This window comes from Acromyrmex echinatior, chromosome 4 (genome assembly GCF_024713525.1).
Source record: "Acromyrmex echinatior isolate Ae372 chromosome 4, ASM2471352v2, whole genome shotgun sequence".
Classification (NCBI taxonomy): Eukaryota; Metazoa; Arthropoda; class Insecta; order Hymenoptera; family Formicidae; genus Acromyrmex; species Acromyrmex echinatior.
The window spans coordinates 10,684,252-10,709,072 of record NC_141855.1 but is presented as its reverse complement, the minus strand read 5'-3'; the positions used below and the strand labels follow the sequence as shown (position 1 = coordinate 10,709,072).

At 28.8% G+C, this 24,821-nt stretch overlaps 2 protein-coding genes, 1 long non-coding RNA gene and 1 pseudogene across 15 annotated transcripts; 1 reads left to right on the top strand and 3 right to left on the bottom strand.

The window, feature by feature from the left end:
- LOC105147136 (transmembrane protein 230) lies at window positions 1-15,009 on the top strand. 9 transcript variants are annotated; one of them, XM_087405954.1, is made up of 5 exons: window positions 1-442; window positions 7,549-7,681; window positions 7,863-7,961; window positions 14,474-14,616; window positions 14,703-15,009. In XM_087405954.1, the coding sequence occupies exons 2-4, from the start codon at window positions 7,553-7,555 to the stop codon at window positions 14,609-14,611; spliced, it is 366 nt and encodes a 121-aa protein (XP_087262080.1). In that variant the 5' UTR covers window positions 1-442; window positions 7,549-7,552; the 3' UTR covers window positions 14,612-14,616; window positions 14,703-15,009. The 9 variants fall into 9 exon arrangements, with proteins under 9 accessions (XP_087262080.1, XP_087262079.1, XP_087262081.1 ...); XM_087405953.1 differs by having other exon boundaries at window positions 4-442; window positions 7,863-7,985; window positions 14,474-14,628; XM_087405955.1 differs by having other exon boundaries at window positions 7-347; window positions 7,569-7,681; window positions 7,863-7,985.
- Window positions 835-3,144, bottom strand: LOC105147135 (uncharacterized). 5 transcript variants are annotated; one of them, XR_015545030.1, is made up of 4 exons: window positions 3,055-3,144; window positions 2,390-2,543; window positions 1,677-2,278; window positions 835-1,596 (listed from the first exon to the last, which is right to left on the bottom strand). It is a non-coding gene; the product is annotated as an uncharacterized LOC105147135 (long non-coding RNA). The 5 variants fall into 5 exon arrangements; XR_015545029.1 differs by having other exon boundaries at window positions 835-1,967; window positions 2,133-2,278; XR_015545028.1 differs by adding an exon at window positions 2,799-2,984 and having other exon boundaries at window positions 835-2,278; window positions 2,390-2,540; window positions 3,055-3,128.
- On the bottom strand, window positions 9,225-10,638 carry LOC147909968 (uncharacterized; annotated as a pseudogene).
- A 154-nt stretch (window positions 15,010-15,163) lies between the features above and the next one.
- LOC105147133 (uncharacterized) lies at window positions 15,164-24,821 on the bottom strand. Its single transcript, XM_011057936.2, has 11 exons — window positions 23,534-24,821; window positions 23,240-23,455; window positions 21,576-23,136; window positions 20,991-21,402; window positions 20,136-20,910; window positions 18,686-18,928; window positions 17,908-18,126; window positions 17,442-17,624; window positions 17,069-17,286; window positions 16,303-16,458; window positions 15,164-16,138 (listed from the first exon to the last, which is right to left on the bottom strand). Exons 1-11 carry the CDS (start codon window positions 24,132-24,134, stop codon window positions 15,935-15,937), a joined length of 4,788 nt encoding a protein of 1,595 aa, XP_011056238.2. The 5' UTR covers window positions 24,135-24,821; the 3' UTR covers window positions 15,164-15,934.

The following is a 24,821-nucleotide window of genomic DNA, read 5'->3' as shown; positions in this document are numbered from 1 at the left end:
TCTCTAATTGAATTCCTGTTTCTATCGCTATTGCTGTCACTATCGTTATTTCTACCGTTATCGCTGAGCTGCGTTCAGGAATTATGAATAATCAAATAACTCTAAGCTATAGATTACGTTACGTATATTATAGCAAAAATGCACATTGGAGTTATCTAGGCGTAATTCCTGAACACCTGTTGTCTCGCATTGTGTTTAGGGCTTTAGTGAGTTTCATAAACTCACTTTAAAAGTGAGGTTATGAACCTCTGTTGTCATGTAATAACTTTTTACCAAAGTAAGCAAATAATGACGTCATTAATCTGAGTATTTCATACTTAGATCACTTCAGACTGTTTTACTTGTGTGTAAGTGAAAAGCAAGTAGTGTATAATCAGTACAATATTGTTTACGAAGACCTCTTTTTAACACATGAGTATGATCACCACAACATAATTTGATGGTATTAGCCTTTTATTATATATGTAACATAAGATATGTAATATATGCATAAATCAAAAGAATCTAATAGCATTTTTCATTTGCAGAACTGGTGCGCACTTAGTGCACATTAAACTGTTGTATACTGTCTTAATCTGAATGTAAAAGTGAGATATCTCAATTAATAAAATGTATAATTTATCAAATATCACAATAAAATGTATTGAGGAATCACATTTCATGATTTATTCGTTTCTATATTTTTATTAAACGTACATCTTTACGTCGATTTGTGTACAATGGCTTTAAAATGCACTGAGTATGTACCAGCTCTGCCAGTGAAAACGCTACAACACTTGTGACGCTGTTAGTTAGAACTGAAAGAAAGGGATATTTATACAATTAAAGACCAGATTTGTGGCAATATAATTTATTTAGCGTTCTCGTTCCTATACTTTATATTACATCAAAGATGCTTCTAAGCTGAATTTCTATACGCTCGATGGAAAGCATTTCCATTTTTCTGATTTTAACCCAGATAGCAAAATGTTAGCAAGACGTCGACAGATTGGTAGCAGATTTGATCAGATGTTAGCAGACTGACCACAACTGATGTCGCATTCTGTTCCTATTCTGCCGACAGAACCTGTTAACATTCTATACAAGCAGATTAACAACAGAAATCAAACAAAACCTGTTGACAGAATCTGATAGGAAATTGCAAAAACCGAGCAGAGTTTGTTGATAAAACTTCAGCAGATTGGCAGCACAAATCAAGCAAGATCTGTCATTTTCATTTAAATCGACCTGATTTCTTATAAGAAATTTTGTATACATATATATATATATATATATATATATATATATAAACGGTTACATATAATTATATATAATTATAAGATCTAGGCTCTAGCGAATAAAATCATCACAAGTAATCATGCCAATAAGAACCGACACATACTATTGGTGTGTATGTATTTATTCAAGTATATATAAAAGATTAATTACGCAAACATTTCGATTCTTTGTTTAGGGTCATCTTCAATGCTATTCAAATTAACGCTTTCGTCAAGAATTAAGAATTAAAATTACAATTAAGTCGCTTTTTCATATTACATAGTTCTTACAGATTATCAATGCGTCAAGCCTGTGTTCCTTCGTCCAATATATAGATCCCTATTTGACAGATTAACTAAATAATAAATTAATTACATATATAAGTAAGTAAAATACAGATTATATTTTAACAAACTTACATATTAAGCTATGTTAGTCTGTTGTTATCTGTTCGATATGTGGGGATAAACAATCGATGTTTTTTGTACGAAATAATTATTGTGGAGAGGGAGAAAATCTCATGTTGTAAATAATATATCTAAGTATGCAGAATCTAACAGATCAATATCATTTTTTAAATTTAAATCATTTTTTTGCTGTTTTATATAGATCATTTCGGATATAAGCCATCTTTGTAAAAAGTTTGGGACGAGTAGGGCCATATATTCATGCCACCTTGTATATTTATATTGTATATACTGGAGTGAAAACTGGAAACAATTAGTAATTTTATTGCTAAAATATTATCGATTAGCTTCTCATTTCAAAATATACATGAGAAAGTTATAAAATAATCAAAGAAATATTCGGAAATTCAGAAAGCACACTCCGAGAGAGCTTAGGAATCTCAGGATTTGCCTATTCAATTTACATACGCCAATTCTTGTAGGATTCCTGGATGTTTTCTTCTTACGAGAAGTAAGTCCATCTCGTGGCGAGGCCGTATATAAAAATGACAGATCTTGTTCGGTTTCTGCGGTTAGGTTATGTCAGCAGGATCTGCTGTTACGTGCAAGATACGCTGTAATATATAATATAACGATAAGAACGATTCGAATTCTGTCTTCAGAACAGGCTTTATTTAGAGATAATACAATTGGCAAGCTTAAAACTAGTTGTAAGAACGACTTACAGGAGTGGACTGATTAAATCTGAATTGGAAAGATCTTCATCAAGAAAGAGGTTTGTTGAAATTAGCCAATAAGATAACATGTTCAAAAATCCAATAAGTATGCGCGGTAAGGGTAGATAGAAACGTGAGTTTTTGTGACTCAGGAATCCATCTGCTAATCATAAAATATTTGTAAATATTACAAATATTTCCCTATAAGACTAAATATTTAGAAAGAGTCAAAAGGATAGGGAAAAAAAAGGACAAATGCGGGTATTGAAAATGAGCAAGGAAATAACTGAAATAAGATTTATTTCTAAAAGAGAGAAACGTGAGAGTATTTAGTTCATATAATCGTACTACATATAATACGATAACATGAATCAAATATCGATTTATCATTTTCAGCCTTGAAAAGTGAACGATGTACCCTAAGAAAAGTGGACGTTGCTATGTAGTTTACATCCACTTTGCCAAAGGACAGTAGTGCGCAGCAGCATTTTGCGGTTACAGGTTTTGGGCCATCTTGTCCTCTCTCAGATTTCTCTCTTATAGTTCATGGAGGATCAAAATCCTATGATTTTGTGCGGAGTCCTTTCGTTTAGAATATAGATTGCTGTTTTTAATATATGAATATCTAGGTTAGGCGTTTTACCAATATTTAAGTGGATAACCGTGATATTTACATTACGTTCCTTAAGGGGATCTTAAAGCGAAGCTCGAACTTCGATGAAGTCACCAGAGGTCGCGCCGCACATGTTTTTATATATAATACTACCACATCAATATTTCACGCAACTTATGATACACGCAGTCGCATATTCGTGTCAATTTTCAAATAACAAATTCGTCGCGGTAAAGCGTCTAAGTCTAATTCTAAGAATTCGATGTTGTTTATTCGTGTAAACTACGTATCTGGGAACCACTATTTCGTACGTACAGGTTGCAAAGCTTTCATATCTAAGCAAATGTTGACTTGACAATTGAGATGACATGTTATACTAAGAAATGGTAAAAAATATAACAATTTTGAAATTTTTGATCGTTCTTGGCATAGATTCCATTTTCCTATACACGTATTAATGCATATACTTTAATCCTGGAAAAGGATTTTCGAATCGGTGAAAGAGGAAAAAAGTATTTGTTATACAAAAATTACATGATTTAATCATAAAACAGAAGGCTTTAGGATCCCCTTAAGATCCTCACATAATTAGTAGTATTAAGTTTAATGTTAGGAATGTAATCTGTTTCGACAGTATTTATAACTTATAGTTTGATTACATAACAATGTATTATCAGAAATAGCATCATAATTCACGGAAAGCTTAATAAGTCCGATTGAATACAATTGTGTTCGTCGCAGTTTACTATCGTTACATAAAATATGAAGTCTTGTTTTGAGGAGCTGGGTATAACCAAGAATTCGGAATTTTCAATTGATATCAAGCGTTATGAATTCTCATGACTCGAATATCGCATTCTTTTAATATGTTCTCTAATCTGGTTGATTTTAATAATTCCGATTCACAATTATAAATCGCTGAAGCTTGATATAAGAAGTCTGTTTACAAATCATTATATTATTAATTTTCCCATACTTACTCAAGTAGAACAAAAAAAAACTGTTGAAAAAACGTCAGCAACAGTTACAAGTAAACATTTTTAATACGTTATAAGTGTCTGTATAGGAAACGTTAGAAATAACGATTAATTGAACATTTATGAAACTAGTATAAAAACTTTATAAAACTTTATTTTTTACTGTAACAGATTTTAAAACGTTTACCAGCAAGTTTATCTAACGTTTTTACAACATCTATATAACCCAGTTTTATAATAGGTCCTGGATGTCCGTTCACTGAAAAAAAGCACGTAATTTTACATGAAAGTTACATGTATATGACCGAAAAATTATCTAAATATGACTGGAAATTTTCAGTAAGCAGCTAGTGAAGGGACGATTAGAAAAGCTCTGATTGATACCTATGTGAATCTGGCACCCGACTTAAATATAATATTTTAGTAATTATCTAATATAGGGGAACACCCTCCTATGAACTTGACTTTGACATATGTGATCAAGGTCATGACCCCGAGTGACCTTCAAAAGATTTTAGCCCGCGGTCGTCCTTCGTTAAAAAGTTATTAACAAGAAAAGTTTGAAAAAGTGATTTATTCCTGCTTTATACAATATTAAAAGCTATTCTGTACCCTTACTTGCTACGTAATGTACATAAAGCAACTTCCACTGCTTCCCTCTGCTTGGGGGACCATGGTATATGGTTAGGATTAAGTTATTATATACTCATAGATATATAATAATCTAACTCTAATCATAGTGCATGGTTGGGTTAGGGTTCTAATCCAAAAGAACACACTATATTTCTCTTTCTAGAGAAAGAGAAACATAAAGTGTGTTAAACAAGGAAAGATTTGTACCAATTTTACGACGCGAAACAGGTCGATATTCATAATCGATTCTTACATATAAGAATGTAGTCTTAAGTACAATCTTCAGAAGTCATAAGTCAATCTTGTATTAGCATCTTAAAACATTATTTAAGACAGTTTTAAAATAAAAACAGACTATGAATACACCGTCTCATCGCGTTTTACAGTTGGCAGCCTTAGTCTCTTATAGACATTCGTAGACAGAGACGGCGGAGATTTAAAGAGAGAGAGACGATTACAGACTGAGCACACTATGGATGCATTCTGAATTACGCATGAATCGCATGATGTATTATTTTATTCTTCTTTATTATTTGGTGAACAACAAGGACAAATAATACATTATGCGCTTCATGCGTAATTTGGAACGCACCCCATGTTATTCCTTCCATCATACTTTATATGCAGGCGTGAAACGAGAATCAAGTGAGTGTGTCCTTTTCTAAGGTGCTCCGCACAATAAAAGGAACAGAGAACAGAGAATTTCAACCTATCAGAAACTGTGTATTCCACAATACATGATTTCTGATGGGTTGAAATTCTTATTCTCTGTTCTCTGTTCCTTTTATTATGCAGAGCCCCTAAATGAGGGCTACCCCCACTCCTCGAATGTTCGGTCTAGAGATACTATATCTATGAACGCGAGATATACGAGGACAAATCAATAAGTACCCATGTTTCAAGACAGGCGGCATTGCTGATGCAAGTTGGCATTACTATCGTGTACTATTATCATCTTTCAAACGATGCCATACAAAATTTCAAAATGATTCATGCAATATTTTGCATGATAACTTGGGAATGAAGAAGCTGTCGGATGCTGATGGATGCCGCGATTATTCACGATGGACAACAAGCGAATGCGGTTATCAATTTCAAATTTCACCCAAATTGGTCGAATTGTGCTGTGAATTGCTGCCGCATCCACCGTACTCTCCGGATTTAGCCTTCTGTGATTTCTTCTTGTTTCCAAACTTGAAAAAATGGCTCGGTGGAAAGAAATTCACGTCGAATGAGGAGGTCATCGCCGAAACAGAGGCCTATTTTGCAGAGTTCGACAAATCGTATTTTTCTGAGGGGTTAAAAAAATGGTAGAAGCGTTAGGAAAAGTGTATCCTCCTAAAAGGGGATTACGTTGAAAAATAAAAAAAATTTTTGTGAAAAGCTTGCGTCTTCGTTACTAACACTGGTACTTATTGATTTGCCCTCATATATCGGATCATCTAAAAAGTATCCGCGGTACTTTGTCACTAGATATATGATCATCAACACACATGTAGTGACAAAAAACCGCGGATATTTTTTAGATGACTCAATATCATGTCGAGAAGTTGATAACATACTTAATCTTTCCTTCTATGATATATTTTATCATGCATCTTAGTTTCTCTTTCTAATCTTCATAATTTCTTAAATTAAATATTGAATAAAAAATTAAATGAACAATGACAATGTCAATAACTAATATGGAATAAGTAAAAGGATATCACAAATGCAGTAAATACCATATTAATTATTATTATGAACAATGACAATGTCAATAACTAATATGGAATAAGTAAAAAGATATCACAAATGCAGTAAATACCATATTAATTATTATTATGAAATTATTAACATAATTTACCCTTCGTTGACACACTTTTCTCATTTTTACAATGAGAAAATACGGTATTAAAAAATTCTGAAAAAATTCTAAAAAATTTCTTAGAGCTCTGTAAGAAGAAAATAAACATTTTTTGTCTCGTGCAGTTTTTCTGTAAAGTTGATGGTATTTGAGTAAAAAATTATTGAAGATCAATTTTCGGCAATTTTTAACAATCTTGTTAATTATTGCAAAAATTGCAAAATAATAAAGAACTTTTCTCCTTAGTTTAGTCTATTTTGCTCCTATGCGAAAGATTTATCATTATTTTCCAAACACTCTGTATATGTTTATGCATATTATATATATTCACAAATGAAAAATTTTTTGCTGGGTAAAAATAATACATACAGCCATAAAATAATAAATATTATTTAATAACAAAATACAGTGCGATTTTTTGTAAATGTAGAATAGTTTAATAGTTTAATGCAACAGTAAGTAATTATACGCGGTATAATACATTATTATTATTATTATTATTATTATTATTATTATTATTATTATATGTAAAGAGCTCTAAGAATTTTTTTAGAATTTTTTAATACCGTATTTTCTCATTGTAAAAATGAGAAAATGTAGTACATTATTACATGCAATTATTATTATATGCAAAGTATTCATAAAATATTTATGTAATAAACTTCCAGATGCAAAATCGTATAGATTTTGAAAAAATTGTTCGAAGAAACGATTATTTAGCTGCAAATCCTTCTAGTATTGCATTTTCCTATCCATTTTTCTTGCTTTGCTGTCGAAAATCTCATTGAATGATCATAGTCCACTTTTTAATGTTCTTTTTTCTTCTTTTCTCTCAAAGAAAAAAGAAAAAAAAGATGAACTGGTGCAAAAGTTCAGCCAAAAAATACAGACCTCTCTCCTCATGAGTTATTAGGCTTGTTCTTTTTGGTTGAACTTTTGCACCAATTCATCTTTCTTCCTCTTCTTTCCTCTTGGAGAGAAAAAGAAGAATTATAAACTGATGCAAAATTTCAAAAAGAACAAACTTACTGTTTTGCTCGCACGCACGTATATCTATATAAAAGGGCAAGAAACAGAAAATATTATTTAAAAATAAAAGTTTTATGTTTTGTTTTGCAGATTATATCCATAAAGCGATTATGTGCAGAAAAAAAGTTCGAAGTGACAGACAATTTGATAACGTGGATTACACACAACTTACAGAAACCGATAATGATTTCTTTGATTCACAAGTGAGTAAAAAAACAATATAACGATTCATTCATCATATAATTATAAAGTAATATTTATTTTTATTGTTATTGTGTTTAAAAATTTATTATTTAATTTTTTTTATTATTTGATTAATCCTTTCGAGTTATATTTAAAATTATATTTTGTACAATCAAATAAAAAATATTTGTTAATTTTTAGTTTGTAAGTCCACCAATAAAAATACCATGGAAAGCTATTATGTTAGCAGTTCTCTTATTCATTGGAGGCACTATCATGCTTATAATGGGAAGCTTGATTGTAAGTGGACACATTGATTCAAAAGTAAGATTTATTTTATTGTTGTAAATTATATAAAAATTAAATTTATTCTTTAATTGTTTGTGCATCATATTTTATAATACATAATAATTTTAAGCAAGTATGCAAATACGAGATGTTTTATCTAATATAGCATGCTCTAATAGATTTAAAGATATATTCAGTGTTGTGTATGTAATAGATACTTTTTGAAAGATACCTAGGTATAAATATAAGTACTGTGTGAGAAAAGTGTCCCTAATACAGGTATAAACATTAAAAAAAATTGCTTAGATATAATATAGAACGTATTCCATTTGATGCTCGCAATGCTCATGGAATTAGAGTATGTAATAAGAGTATGGACAACAGAACGTGAATGAGGCAAAATCGGAAACGTATCGAAACGCGAGCGAATTTTCAAATGTGAAGTGTAAAACTGAAATTGTATAATATTCTTGAGACTTCCACGAGTGCTTTCTATAGATAAAGATTATGCGTTTCGCGGGTTTTTCTCCGTGTCTAGATCCATTCTTGGAATATCAACGTTTCGTGAACCTTGCAATCCACTTCATCAAGGCGAGGAGCAGCCTGATACTGAGATGTTCCTCCGAGCCGTTCCTTTTATTTTACGCTACGTTGAAATGATGGAGGGAAAGAAGAGAATTATGGGGGAAGGGAGGGGAATTGGTCGGTCTTCAATAATCGGGAGAATAGTTTTCTATTTTATATATATAGAAAACCATTTTCCTGAATCCAAGAATGGATCTGGACACGGAAGGAAACCCGCGAAACGCATAATTTTTATACTGAAATTGTATGTACATATAACAATGGATGCATTCAGAAGAACGCAACCGTTTTATGAATGTCTGCTGAAATAAGATCATTCCTCTAGATGTGATCTTAAAATGTAATTTAATCAGCGCGAAGAAAACCTCCAACAATTGCAAAGCAAATATTCTGCTGAACGCAGAAGGAGAGAGTCAATGATTTTATAATGAATAAATTAAAGAAGGATAACAATAGAGATAAAATACGCAAATAGAATAAAGTAAAATTTATTTAAAAATAAATAGTATGAAAATGAATGAGCTTAAAAAAAAAGATTCAAGATTTTCAAGAGTATTAACTACTTTTTACATGCGCGCGCGCGCACGCACACACACACACACACACACACACACACACACACAGTGATGAATTATAAAAATCAATTAATGATGAATTATAAAAAGGGAAATTAATAAAATAAAACAATATAGATTAAAGAAAGGTAAAGAAACAATAATGCAACAAGGAACTTTAATTTAACTCATGAAAATAATATAATAATTACAAAGAACAAAACATACGTTTCGACTCCGAGCAAATCATTTTCAATGTTACGGTAAACATATTCCAACATATCTTTATAAACTAATAATCTATATAATATTGTAAAATCGTTATTTATTATATTTTAATTAGTTTAAACGAATAAAAATGTATTTTATAGACTTATGATCATTTTTATTCGTTTTGTATAGTGCTGCATGTATAGGAACATGTAGATGCACATAGGACAGAGGTGTGCATATATCGTCCTATGATAACCTATAGGCATTTTCATTCTCCATGGGATACTCTTTTTTGTCTTCCGTATATCTACATGTTACTATACATCAAACTGATATCCTATAGATCTTTTAGTTCTCATGGGGCATCTGTCCATGGTACCTGTGGGTACCTCTATTATCCTATTTGCATTCCTATGAATGTTCTACATATACCTATGCATATTGCACAAATCCTATAGATAACTACACAAACTCCTACAGAATCTTATAGTCCTCTATAGGAACCCATAAAAAAACCCATGGGAATTTGCAGCAAGGTATACTTGTATCTTTTTGCTTATAATTTGTTAAATTTGAATAAGTTAATGTATCAGTTGAAAATAGCATCAAATCACAACATTTTAAACCATTTTGTATTGCATCTTTCAAATTTTTTGATGTCATAGCTTTTTCTAAAACTAGAGCAAAAGTTTCTTTTCCTATAAATTTCTCTTCGTTTTTTAATCTCCAATTAAAAACTTCTTTTTTCCAAGCATTTTTTTTTAGAGGGTGGAAAACAGACATCAGAGAAAGGTTGTAATATATGAGTTGCATTTGGATACAAGGCAATTAATTCAATTTGAACACTGCGGCAAAATTTCACATTAATGATCACATTAATGGGAAGTTAAATGTGAGGAGTATCCATCAATATACAAAACAATAGAAATTTAATATTATTGATAACCAGCCATTGATAAAAGTTATTACTGATGAATGAATTCAAAGAAGAATTCTGCTGTCATCCATCCTTTCTCAGACCAATTGACCAATCTTGTGGAAATTGACTAGAAATCCTATGTGGTATCGTTTGTACATAAATTATCATAGGAGGTACGAACACACCAGCAGTATTAATCATAAGTAACATAGTCAAATATTCTTTATTGTTATTTACAATTTTGTGACTGATTTAGATTCTTCTTTCACAAGTACATACTCTTCTTTTGGAGAAGAAAAGCAGATTCATCACAGTTATAAACTCTTGAAGAATTTATTTCTAACAAGTTTAATCTTTCTAAATGTTACCGAACTTCATCAAACCAATTACGTATGTTGTCTTCAGTAACTGCAGCCATATAGAATTAAGAAGAACATTAAGGGATTTGAAAAAAGAAAGAATCAGCAAGGAAATTTACGTGTGAAAAAAAAGATACAAAGAATGATATGAGAGACAAAAAAAGAAACATAAAGAGGAGGAAAAGGAAAAAATACGAAATAAGATATGAAGTAGAAGGAAGAATATATATTAAGTAATATATATATATTAAGTATACAGAGAAAAAAGTAAGAGGGATAAATGAGAACATAGAAATGGACGAATGGAGTTGTTAAAGAGAACACAGGAGAAAAGAGTATTGTTGCTAGGTAAAATGATGAAAACGAAGAAGAAAGAAACGAGGAGAGAAAAGGGGAAATAGAAGATATTGCGAAAGAAGAGCTGATAGAAGTGAAGAGCTGAAGAAATTAAAGAAAGTGAAGGCATCATAGAGAAGATGGAATAGAGAAGGAGATTCATGTTCAAGGAGAGTGGAGAAGAATTTTGAAAGCAAATCAATAAAGTGTGGAAAGGAGAGGGAATCCCGGTAGACTGGAACAAAGGCATAATAAGCTCTATATACAAAAAGGAAGAGAGAGAGGTGATTAAAAATTACAGAGGAATCACATTGATGGGTACGGCATACAGAATCTATGCGAGTATATTAAATGAAAGGTTAGAAAAAGAAGTAACTGAAGTTGAAGGAAGGGCAATTTAGAAAAGAAAGAGGAACGATGGATGCGATATATATATTGAATTATGTAGTTAACAGAGAGCTGGACAGGAAGAAGGGAAATATATTCGTCTTCTTTGCTGATTTAAAAGCATTTGACAACGTAGATAGAAGAAATGAATTAATGAAGGGGATGGAGATAGAAGAGAACACGAGACTGAGAATTATGGAAACGTATAAAGAAACGAGAAATGTATTTAAAATAGGTGATAAAAAATCGGAAGAATTCTGGACAGAAAAAGATCTTAGGGACAGGGATGTCCTTTGAATCCATCTCTGTTTAACATATATGCGTCGAACTTGAAAGAGGAGATGGAAAAAGGACAGAGAAGGCATTGTAATAAGAAAGGATAAATATTGGTCAATTATGAATGCTATGACGACGTGATTCTGCTGATTGATAGAGAATTAGAGCTAAAGGAAATGTTGAAGAGATTCAAGAAGTTTTTGGGAAGAAAAGATCTGAAAAAGTCCGAAAAAATTGAAAGTAATGGTGTTCGAAAAAAGAAGAGGCGGCATGAAAAAAAGAACATGAAAATGGGAAGAAGGGGATATAAAGAAAAAAATAAAATATTTGGAATATACTCTGCAGAAAAATGGAAGGGCAGAAAAGCACATTAGAGAGAGGATGAAGAAAACAATAGTAGCAATGAAGCATTGGAGAGAGATTATTTAAAGACAATTTCAGGAGAAGAATGAAGATGTTTAATTCACTGGTGGAAAGTATACGCTATACGGAGCAGAGGTGTAGGACTGGCAAGAGGATAGAAGACTGGATGGAATAAAAAGAAAATACGTAAAGTGGATTTTAGGATTGAATTACAGAATATCGAATTACATATTAGCGGAAGAAAATAAGAGAAATAAAAACGAAAGCGATTAGAAAAGCAATCAAATATGAAGAAAAAAATAAGAAGTACAAAGAAGAAGCTGATACAGAAATGGAAATAAAGGACTTAGAAAAGGAGCGTCCATTAAAGGAAGAAAGCAATTGGAAAAGGAAAAGGAGGAAAATGCTGGAGAGAGCAAGGATGAGTAAGAAACAAGTGAGATTAGAAAGAGAGGACAGAGATAGGAATATAGCTAATGAAGAAGATAGAGAATAAGGAGAAGGAAGAAAGGAGATTGAAGATAAATGAGTCTACAATTACAATTATAAAAGCATAATGACAAAGAAAGTACCAAAATATCTGGAAAAAAAAAGAAAAGAAGGACAGAAGTCTGATACAGATGTGGAAGTGAAACGAAGAGGAGCCAGTATTGGAAAAAGATTAAAGACAGGAGTTGCAGAATATGCCTGGTAGAGGAAAGCATATTTCATATATTAAAGAAGTGTGAAGCGACAAAGAATGAGCTGCTGATGGAAGTTTTTAGGGGAAGAAGGTAGAAGTCTGGAAACAATGAAGATAATAGACAAAGCAAGGAAGGAGATGAAAGAGAGAAGGGAAACAGAGAAGAAGGAGAATGTTATGTAACTGGATTTTTTATATTTACACAGATAACCATGTATCACAGATAACCATGAGGCGAATTCGGTCAATGCGATTAATTCAGTAGTATTTTTGACACACAGCTAGTCAGTCGCTGCAAGAGTATCAAGCCCTTAGACTTGGCGGGTATATATAGGTTATGTTAATTTGCGATAATGGACTAGGCTAGAATGTAGGACAGGGTAGTGAGTTCACAAATAGTCAGTAGTTTTATATTTATTTGAAATTATTAAAGTTTATTTAATATAGTGGAATGGATTATAATGTACATATATGTTTTGTATGGAATGTAAACTGGAAGCCATCCTAAGCAACGTAGCAAGGATTAAAATAAATAAAATAATAATAATATAATTATATATAATCATATATAATCGTTTATATACAATATATACGCAAAATTTCTTATAAGAAACCAGGTCGATTTAAATGAAAATGACTTATCTGGACAAATCTTGCTCAGTTTTAATTGCCAATCTGCCATCAAGTTATATCAAGACTGCTTGATTTTTGTCTGTAAATTGCTGGCAAAACATGTCAACAGGCTTTGTCGACAAATCCATAGCCAAATACGGTTATAGATGGCTATGTTTTTGTAGTCAAAATCTGATCGAATTTGCTGCCAATTTGCGCGCAAATTGCAAACATTTTGCTATCAGGGATAGACCAAGCATTTTGTTCACTTAAAGCTGGAAGATGACAGGGTCTGTGATACTTCTTTCTATCTTTAAAGAAAGCATAGAACTTCAACATGGATAATCATTTAAACTATAGGGGTATATCGAATCGTAAAATTATCGGATATCAGATATTGGATATCCAAAAGTGTGACACCAAATATCCGATCCGGATATTTGGAACAACGCTTCCAAAAAAAAGCAAGGGAAAAAATAGCTATAATTTTTTTTGAATTTCCTAACGTGAAAAGAAAACGAGGAAAGATGAACCGTGCAAAAAGTTCCGCTGAAAAAAATACAAATTCTGCATTAATGACGCAAACTTTCAATATAAAATTTCAGTCAGATATATGTATTAGGTGTTGGAATTAATTCGTAGCGTTTTTTAATAAAAGAATGTTATTTATTTCACATGAGCATTAAAAAATACATTAATGAAAGTACTTCCCATCACTTGTAAAACGCTACGAATTAATTCCAACACCTAATATATTACCGGACACTAATGATATTCGACTATCCGATCGAATAGCAAAAAAATACTTGATATTTTACGGATATCCAGTACATATCCCTAATTTAAACAATTTCTGGCTTCATCTTTTACTAAAACTCTATTGAAAAACATGGAAATGTTTGGTTTTGTATATATGTCGTTAGTATATGTAGATAAATATCTTGTACCTATGTATCTATATATAAACTTCTTTAGAGTTCCTAAATAGACTTCCGATCCAATTAAGAGAGAGAGAGAAGATCACAATTCCATGGTAATTAAACTTGAAAGGTATCCTACAAAAAAGTACTTAAGTACACGTACAGGTATCGCCTATAAAGATCTAGAATGCACTTAGGTATTGTTAAAGTATTTAAATATTTATACCTACGTACATTACAACACTGGATATATTAATTGATTATTCTAGTACCTGTTGAAATCACATATATTTTTATAAAAATTCTGTTACATTATAGTATTCAGATCGGATATGGCCAGTGATAATTTTAGGAGCCTTGATGTTTATACCGGGAGCTTATCATATGAGGGTAGCTATTTTAGCGTATCAGAAAGTACCTGGCTATTCTTTTGATGATATACCTGAGTTTGATTAAGATTTGTATGTATATATGTATGTACACAGTACTTATTAATTCTATTTGAAAAAATCAATTTATACTGAGAAATCATTTGTTTATACAATAGAGATTAAGGCTGCGGTTCACTTGCTTCTTTCAAATGTTCTGAACTACACTCCGAACGCTACGCTCCGATTGGTCCATTACTGTTCTGAATGCTACAATTGCTACATGTGTGAACGCTCCAATCAACCTACTTCCCGAGAAAGAGTTTGAGCGAAGCGGGAGCAAAAACGATGACGTATTAATGATGTAATCAGAATTGCTGGGAGCGTCCCGAATCCAATGGACTAGTTACATTAGTGCTAAAAAAAATGCTCTGTAGCGCTTGAAGTGCTAAGGGATCGCAGCCTAAATCGCAAAAAATAAAATAATACGTATTTTTGTGATAGCATTTTATATAGTGAAAATAGTAGAGATATGATACACATTTCTAGATTTACGATTATTACCACCATGTTTCTTTATAAAATATCTTCTTTACATTTACACAAATGTTACAAAACTAAAATGCAATATTCAATATCTAAAATATGGCAAAAATAATTTTAAAATAAATTCGTCTATATTTATGTAAAAGTAGTTATAATTGAAACAGTTCATTACGAATTATGCAATTATATGATATGTTTACATTACATGTTTATATTATTTTCTTAGCCTGATAAATATACACAAATGTAAATTAATTACTATATTCATATAAAAATTCTTAAGTTTTACTTATATCTTTGTTTATTATGTATAGTTTTATACATACAAAGTAAATAGACGAGTTTAGATAAAAATTTAAACATATATATATATATATATAAATAAACAGTAAAATATTTGTCTTTGCATGATAAAATGATTAATAAAATTACAAAATATAAATATCTGTAAGATAAAAAAAAATGGAAATGAATAAACAAAATTTTGTCCTTATATATCATTTTAAATGCAATGTCACGTAATATAGAAATAAAATATAAATAAAGTATATGAAAGTCATATGTTTTCTAAACACTGTGCGCATATTTTTCATTAATATCAAAGTCTAACAATTAAAAAATATTTGAGCTTTTAATTTAATTAAATATAATACGTATAAAGTATAAATGCTCAATATTATAAAATAAAATAACATCTTTTTTCATATTTTAAAATAATAGAACAATATTTCAATATTTTTCAGTATTCTTTTTCTCTCTTGTACTTTACTTGTACTAAATAATTAATATTAGTTCATATTATTAATTAAGGAATTTATCTATTGTTTGATCTCATTGTGTATTAGTATCCGAAAGAAGTATGATGTTAATTGCAATGTTCGGTCTTCAAATAATTTATAATGCTTTTGCTTTGTAATTTATATATTCTACCTTTACCTGGCATTAATAATATAGGTGGATCAAATCGTTTTAAAACATTTCTGATTAATACCTTTATGTTCACAATAGCTTTATTATTATTATACTTTTGCAAATTTATGCAATGAAACTGTTCATTAATCGATTTTATCTGGAAAGTAATAGTATAAGATAGTGATTGAAATATAATATAAATAATTAGAAAATAGAAAGAATATTATCACTAGTAAATACCGATAATAAGCCAGACGTGTCCAAAATATTCTAAATAAATATTGTAATTTATAATAATCTCGTTTATAAAAATGTGCTTACCTCCAGGATAAGATATACTTTGATTTGATAAGGTTTAGCAAACTCAATCGCATGTCCAACATTTATTATAAGATGTGTTAACAATTGCAAAAATGTAAGATATATTTCTTCTTCTGTTAAATCAGTATTTATAATGACGTGTGTTACTGGCCACAACTATATTGTGTGAATATGTTATTTATATATATATATATATTTTTTTAATAATTTAAAAATTACTTAAAAATAAAAATTGCCAGAAGAGAAATGTTACGAATCAAAGCTACTTGTTAAATGCTAATGATTAATCTATCTTTAATACCTAATCGATATAAACATTAGATATACAAACATTTTAACCTTCAGATCATCCTCAGTTTAAAATATAGTAATTAAATTAATTGAAAATAAAAATAAATATAAAAAGGTCGCAATATCGATTACACATACTAAGTAATTATTTAAATATAAAATATTTGATATCATTAATATGATATTAATATGATATCAAAAATATGATATCATTAATACTAAAAGTATCTGTAATTTTTTTTAATAGAAAAATTAAGAATATATTGTACGACTCGTAGCCTTTCTCTTCTAGCAATTTTTATTTTTAAAATACTTTGAGTCAGAATATTTTAATTATTTTTTTAAGAATTTAATGACTAATGTTAAAGAAAGAATATACAAAAATATTAAATACATAAAAAAATTATTTTTCATAAATTGATTAATTTCTCTTTTTACTGTATTAATTTGTAAATAAAGTTGATTATGTATTTACCTTCACTGCTGGATAGATACCTATTCCTTCTGCATAATTATACATCTGTCTCGCTAGATTTTCGTTCATATGAATTAATGTTGAAGCTAGTGCGCGACACGTTGTGGTACTTAATGCAAAAGTATATTTAAGTACTAAGTTGGCCATCTCTGTGATTAAATTCGAATCTTTTTTTGACAAAGATAACATTATTAACTTGTCCACGTAACGAGATAAATCTAAAAACGATAAAGATAAATTTTATTAAATATTATTAAGAGTACAATATAGTTTAGAATTTTTATACATGTTATTAAGAATGCAATATAATTAACACTAATTTATGATATAAATATAATAATCACAAGAACATGGCTATAGAATTTTACTTTACCTATTGGATAATACTGACTGCTTTGATCTTTAAATAAAAATTGAAAAAGAAAGAAAGCATACTCAACAAATTCATTACAAAATGAATCCAATAACATATATATTATTTTGGTCCGTACATGCTCATCATTAACGGTGCTTTTAACAAACCACTTATCACGACTAGTATATAAAATATTTTTGTCTGAAAAATTAATACAAATAAATTATATATTAATATGATAAACAATAACAATAAAAGAAAAAAAAAGATAATTTGAAATTTATTTCATGTCGATTTTTTATAATTGATGAATTTATAATTAATGTTTGTTAGAAATAAATTATGTTCACTGTTAAAGAATTTTGTATTTAAAATATTTATTGATGTTTTTATACTCATTATCAATATTTTTTATAACATACATATGTTAGTATTTATATACGTTCAAATTAAAAAAAAATTGATCTCTGTAAAATAAACTCACATTTAAGTAAATCATATGCTTTTACTGTCTTTTTGTTAGCCAAGTAAATCTCGGCCGATAGCAAGAAATATTCGGCATTATATTGTAAATCATGTATATTAAGTGTTTGAATCAAACCTAATGCAAGCCCCCAAGCTTCGTTGTCCATTAAATTGATCAAAATGTTTAATCCTATGTCAAATAAGATTTGACCTAAAATATCAAAGATACCCATTTGGACTGAAAAATCCAAATGTATGAATTAGGTAGTAAGATTATAAATAAAATTTGTAGTCTAAAGTTTATTGATATTTTATTTATTTTATTATATTACATGTGATACATAAAATATATGCAATACATACATCGCGTACGTTATTCAATTAATAAAGAATATTCTTTTATAATTTATGCATTAAATGAAAAAATATTTTAGAATGTCATTAAGTAAAAAAATATGTAGAAAGTTTTAGTTGATATAAAATTATATCTTTCGTCATATATAATGATACTTAAAATCTCTTGATACTTAAAATCTATGATATATATACGTGCAATATATATATTACGTATAATTCATATATATAAGTTGTATTTTGCTGTATATACATAGCAATAACAATTCGTAGATATAGAAATCGTCTTCATATTGTGATTACTTGATTATCAAATATGAATAATAAAAAGAAAACGATGTCAATAAAGCAAGAAAGATTGTACATATGATATATATTATAATACAACCTATATTTTGCATCTAACACCTTTTAAATATTTTATTTATTAAAATATTTATTACCTGTGCGACGTATGATGTTTCTTAAGTGATATTCTGAACGTTTTACCTCTGTACGAAATATATTACAACAAGAGCGAACAAATAATGGACTTTCATCTTGCTTTTCTGTGTAATTTTTTAAAATATTAATAACGTAATCATAATCATGGTGTATAAGTCCCTTTTTAAATCGATCTAAATCCACATAAAATTTCCAGAGATGTTCATGATCTCTATAAATGGATCGTGCATCGGGTAAATCATCTACAAAAAAGTGTATATATATATATATACACACATACATACACACAGATGAGTTTTAGACTTTATAAAAAATGTTCACTATCGTCGAAAAGTTTTCGATCATAAAACTTAAAATTGCATAATATTCAAGTTACCACAACTCGGTTAAAAAAATCATCGCAGATGAAAAATACAAAAACATTTTGAAACTTGAAATTTATACTTTTTGTAAACTTTTTTAAACTTAAAATTTTTACAGTTATGTATCTTAAATATCATGTTATATTTCTTAAAATTATATGCATTTAACAGTGCCTAGTTTGATAAGTTTTTTTTCAAAAAGTTCAATATTTTACAGTACAAAGATTTATCTCCAAAATGTTTTAAAAAATTTTTTGGATTTTTCTTGATTAAATTGCGCAACATTGAAGTTAAACCTGCATTACTAAATAACCAACAGTAAAATTTGATTTAAAAATATTAAAAAAATATTTTACCATCTCAATTCTGTAGAATTAAATTTAAAAACGATCAGAAATTAAAATACAAAGTTCGAGATTCAAAATGTTTCTTTAATTTTTTACGATGGTATTTCACCAAATTTTAATGTTGGTTGTGAGCTATGTAGGTTTAATAAATCAGTCAAGAAAAAGTATAAGAAAATTTTTCGAAGTGCATTTTGGAGGTAAATCTTTGTATTGGTTCAAATATATTAAATTAAAAAAAAAACTTTTTATTAGACTGTGTCACTGTTAAATGTAATGTAATCTTAAGAAATACAACGTGATATTTGTTAAAATACAGAACTGTAAAGACAAAATTTTTTTGAAAAGCGGTCAAAAACATGTTAAAAGTATAAGTTTCAAGCTTTAAAATGTTTTTTTATTTTTTTGTCTGCGATGATTTTTTACCGAGTTACCTGAATATTATGCAATTTTAAGTTCCATGTCCGGAAATTTTTCGATGGATGTACGCATATGCATATATATATATTAGGTGTTGGAATTAATTCGTAGCGTTTTTAATGAAAGAATGTTATTTATTTCACATGAGCATTAAAAAATACATTAATGAAAGTACTTCCCATCACTTGTAAAACGCTACGAATTAATTCCAACACCTAATATATATATATATATATATATATATATATATGCGCGCATGCAAATATACAACGCACAATTATTCTCTTTTTTCTTACACAGCTAACAATAAAATAAATAATTACCGATAGGTTGCATGATATAATTTTCTCCATTCATTTCGATATTTATATAGTCCTTACTTTTATTTATAAAAGTATTATCACATCTTGGAGATTCTTGCGATAAGTTCATACTTCCATCGGGAGAAGCAATAGTTTCTGGTAAGCTTTCACCGAAATTCTGGACCGTAAAATGAGAATTATTTGCAGTCAATATACTGCAGTCAATTTTCTCAGTCAATATACTTTTAAAGCGTTCTAATATGTTTTTATCCAATATTGATATTAACTTAGGAGGAACTTTACTTATTAAATTGTTATTAATATCTTGAACATCAAATAATTTTTCATTCTCTATGCAATCATATAATATTTTTTCGATAATACGTTTATCCGATGGCAATCTCAAGACTAAAGTTCTTATAGTATTCCAATATTCACCACGTTTGATATATTTTTCAATACATTCTAATATGTTCATAAGATTATTTGAATCGTTAATAGGTATATATTCTACCAAATGATTCACGATCGCTTTTAACGATAGTTGCCGGTTTAACAATTCCTTAATAATATTCTGAATAATATATCTCTTTGATGAAAGTGTCATTTCTTCTTTTACACGACTATCATGAAATATTTTGTAAATTGTTAAGATCTGATCAACAGTTAATTTTTGTATTGATATTACATATATTGTTCTGCAAAAAAAATTATAGCCAAGATAAAATGCATTTTGCACTATATTTAGCATCGCTGTAGGGTCTTCTGAACAAACTGTATTAAGGAGATTCTGCAACTAGAAATGTAATTTTATATCAAGTTATATACAAACGATTATATAGAAGTTAAAAAAAGCAAAATAATGAATAATATTACCTCATGCTTGAATTTACAAAGCTGTTGCTTGTAACAGGTACCCTTCCTCAATATCGAAAAACAATATCCATTGAGGAAATTTTGAAGATTAATTTTTGCTAATCCTTGGCATTTTGATACTTTCATGTTTTTAGTTTCAAGTGCTGTTACTTTTGATGTAGTTCTAGTTTCGGATGTACAATCTGTATGTATAATCTGTTCGGATTGATTATTGAATTCATTTTTATCAGTTTTGTTAGTTTTATTTGACGTTTCTATATTGTCTTCTACACATTTAGCATACTCCTTATTAAATTCTGTTGCATTTTGTTTCATGTATTTATTAAAACTGTTAGCAGTCATTATATATGGTACATCAGAATGTAGAGATTTGCTTAATTTATCTTGTTCACATAAAACTGTATTTTCACAGCTAGAAGAACAATTAAATTAATTATTGTGAACATAATTTGTAGAATACATTGATTTGTTACATTAAAAATTATAAAATATATCCATCCAAATTATAAATATTTTATAAATGTTTAAAAATTTCTTTAATATTATAAAATTAAATTTCGTCAAATTTTTCTAATTTATACTTACAGATTTGTATCAAATGATTCTGCAAATAGAGAAATACAATCATCATCATTTTCATTTCCGCTATTCATATGTTCCTCCTGTATATTGACATTTTCATGAATACTTCTATCTATTTGATTTAAATGTTGTGTTTTTTCAGATGTGCTTTGTAATGTGCTATGCATACGATTGTAACAAATTGAATCTGTTTGAATATCTATTTCTTTACACAAAGTTTTATTAAAAGTGGGTTCTTTTTCGAAAGAAAGTTTTTTGTAAAATTTCTCATTTTTCATTGTATTTGTTGGAGTAATTATGTCATTTTTATTATTTAAGTCTATTTGCTCAGACTCTATACTAGTTTTATTATTAAACTTATTTTCGAATAGTTTGGGAGATTTTGATCGTTTTTTATTTAAATGTTCATGTACGTCAATTTTTTGTATGGGAATATTTTCTTCGGATATATTTGATTCTGCTGCTGTATTGATATTTGGAAACTCAAATTCTTGAGGATTTAATAATTTAATATGTGTTACATTATTTTGCAGCCAAAGGGTCCTATTTAATTTCTTTTTTTTGTTGTCCAACTTTATAATATTTTCTTCTGCTGCAATACGCTTTCGATTTTGTTTTATAGCTTCCTTTTTGTTAATCAATACTAATGATCTAGCATTACAGTTTTCACTTACATCAACAAGATTTAAAGTGTTCTTGTTTAAAATGTTTTCATCAGAACTTATTTTCTTATATTTTTTATCACTTTGTGATAAAATATCATTCTCATGCTTTTCTCTATTATTTAATCTATTCAATTGCTTTTGGCGATTCCAAATGCAGTTTTCATATATTTCTGTTGTTACACTATCAATATCATTAATATCATTATGTACGTTATTTTTTATTTCCAAAGAATCTATGTTCTTATTAACTTTTGAACTATGATGTTCATTGTTATCTATACTTTTATTTTTTAAATTAATGTTATTATTAAATACAGACGTAGATTCTGATACTTTTGACATTGATTTGTCTATTTCATGTATATGACAGTCTTTCTCTGTAAGAATATCTGTGGATTTGAATATATTATTAATGTAAGAAACTTGCTTTGTACTATTATTAGTATCATTAGAAACATTACTCTGTAAACTTTCGTCACTTGTGTTTCCTTTCACAAATTTTATCGTACCTTTTGGTAAGATATGATTTCCTGTTATTTTTGGCAAGTTTTTTTTTATTATTCTTTTATTATTTGTCTTATATGCATATTGTTTTTTATGTGTTGTAAGAAAATCAGATATTTCAGTAACGTCAGATATTTTAGTAATAGTAATTGGTGTCACATTTAAAGAGAATGCTTTTGGAATACTTGTTGCTTGTATACTATCGACGCCTAAAGTTGTAAATTTATTGCTTGATCTTTTTACATCTTTCTGATCTTGTGTTCTATTTATTGTATTATACAAAGTAAAAAGATTATTCGAAAAACTTGCGTTTTTAGATTTAAAGTTTGTCTTATCTTCAGATGTTCCTGGAGTTTTATTTTCTATGTCTGTGTTAATTATACTTGAGAATATAGCTAAAAAGATCAAATATTGTTTAAAGGCTTTTTAGATTAAATTTTTAGATTCTTCTTTTTTCATAAATCATTATCAAGCATGTAATTAATGATATATACATACCTTTATTGTTTTGATTTATTTCACATTGTTCTGATCTTACATTACAAACTCTTCCATTAATAACACTACTAATTGTACACAAATTATTATTATACTTTTTAATGGATTTACTGGATATCTCTTGCATCTTGCTGTTACAATCAGTAACATTTAAATTTTCTTCATCCAAATAATTTTCATTATCAAAACCAATTTTCATTGATTCTATACTTATATCTATTTATATAAAAAAGGCAAAACAAAACTTTATGCATAATACATAATACAATATAAATGTGTGTGTGTGTGTGTTACCTGATTCATTAAACTGTAGTTTTCTTTTACATCCTAATTTATCTTTCTGTGTACTTGATTTTTTATTATTACGATGCTTTTTATTATTTATTGACATAATTTTCTTGTGTGTATGATTACAGTCCATATTTGAGGATGTGCTAGATGTTTCATCATTATTTTTACTTGAAAATGATTTAACACTAATATCATGCTTTAATTGCTGCTTTTGTGCTGTAGGTTCTTCTGTTTGAATTATTCCATGATTGTATGATACATCGTCTAAAAATTCAACATTTTTACATTCTTCATTTATCTTTTTCATTAATTTTTTCGAACGACTTCTTGTTAATCGAAAAGTCCCATCCTCTGTATTATCTTGTTGCATATTTTCCTTTAATATCCATACATTATTAGAAGACTTTTTAGATGTATTAATACATGGTGATGAATGTTCTAACTCCACAGTTTTCTTTTCAGAGAAATGCAATTGATAAAGTTGAACTAAATTTCTATCTAAAGCAATGTTATGCAATACAATCTTACATATACGAAGATTGTTCAATGTTTTTAACTTATTATTTTTTGCTTGTGTGTTTCTCTCGTTTTTTGTTTTTGCCATTTTGTTTGATTAATTAGTTATACATATGTTGCTAATGCTTAACAAAAAAGTTTTCAAATTTCTTCTCTGTCAACAGTAATAAAATCCTTTATGCATCAACTTGATAGTGTGTATATTTTCATCAGTCTAGATTTTCAAAATACATCGTTACACACTTTATTTGTATTTTTCACACTTTAGCCGAGCTGTATGGAAGTATTGCAAAATCAACCTAATATAGAGATAAATCATTAAGTTCATAATAGATAAAAAAGCATGATAATATTATATGTGGATATCATTTAAAAAATCATAGAATAATTTAATAAGAAAGGGCTACACTAAAAGGATATATTATAAAAAGCAAGTGACTATTGGATTGTTACTTTCATTCTCTGTTATAAGCTTTCCTTCAGTAAGACAATATCTCTTACCGCATAGTTTTTCGTACAGATGTACACCGATATATATTACTCTTAAATCCATTACCTGCATTCAAAAACGTATGCATATGTCCATCACACATATTTCTTATTCGTCTCCTAGAAGCTAATAAAAGGAACAATTTACACAATCGGTCGCCGGTTATCAATAAATTCCTCCAATTCACCGCGGAAATATTTAAGTACTCATTTCGAGAATCGCAAGTATTTATATCGATATCCAGCGACATCAGCGCTTTCAATCTATCTATACTGCATCAGAGAC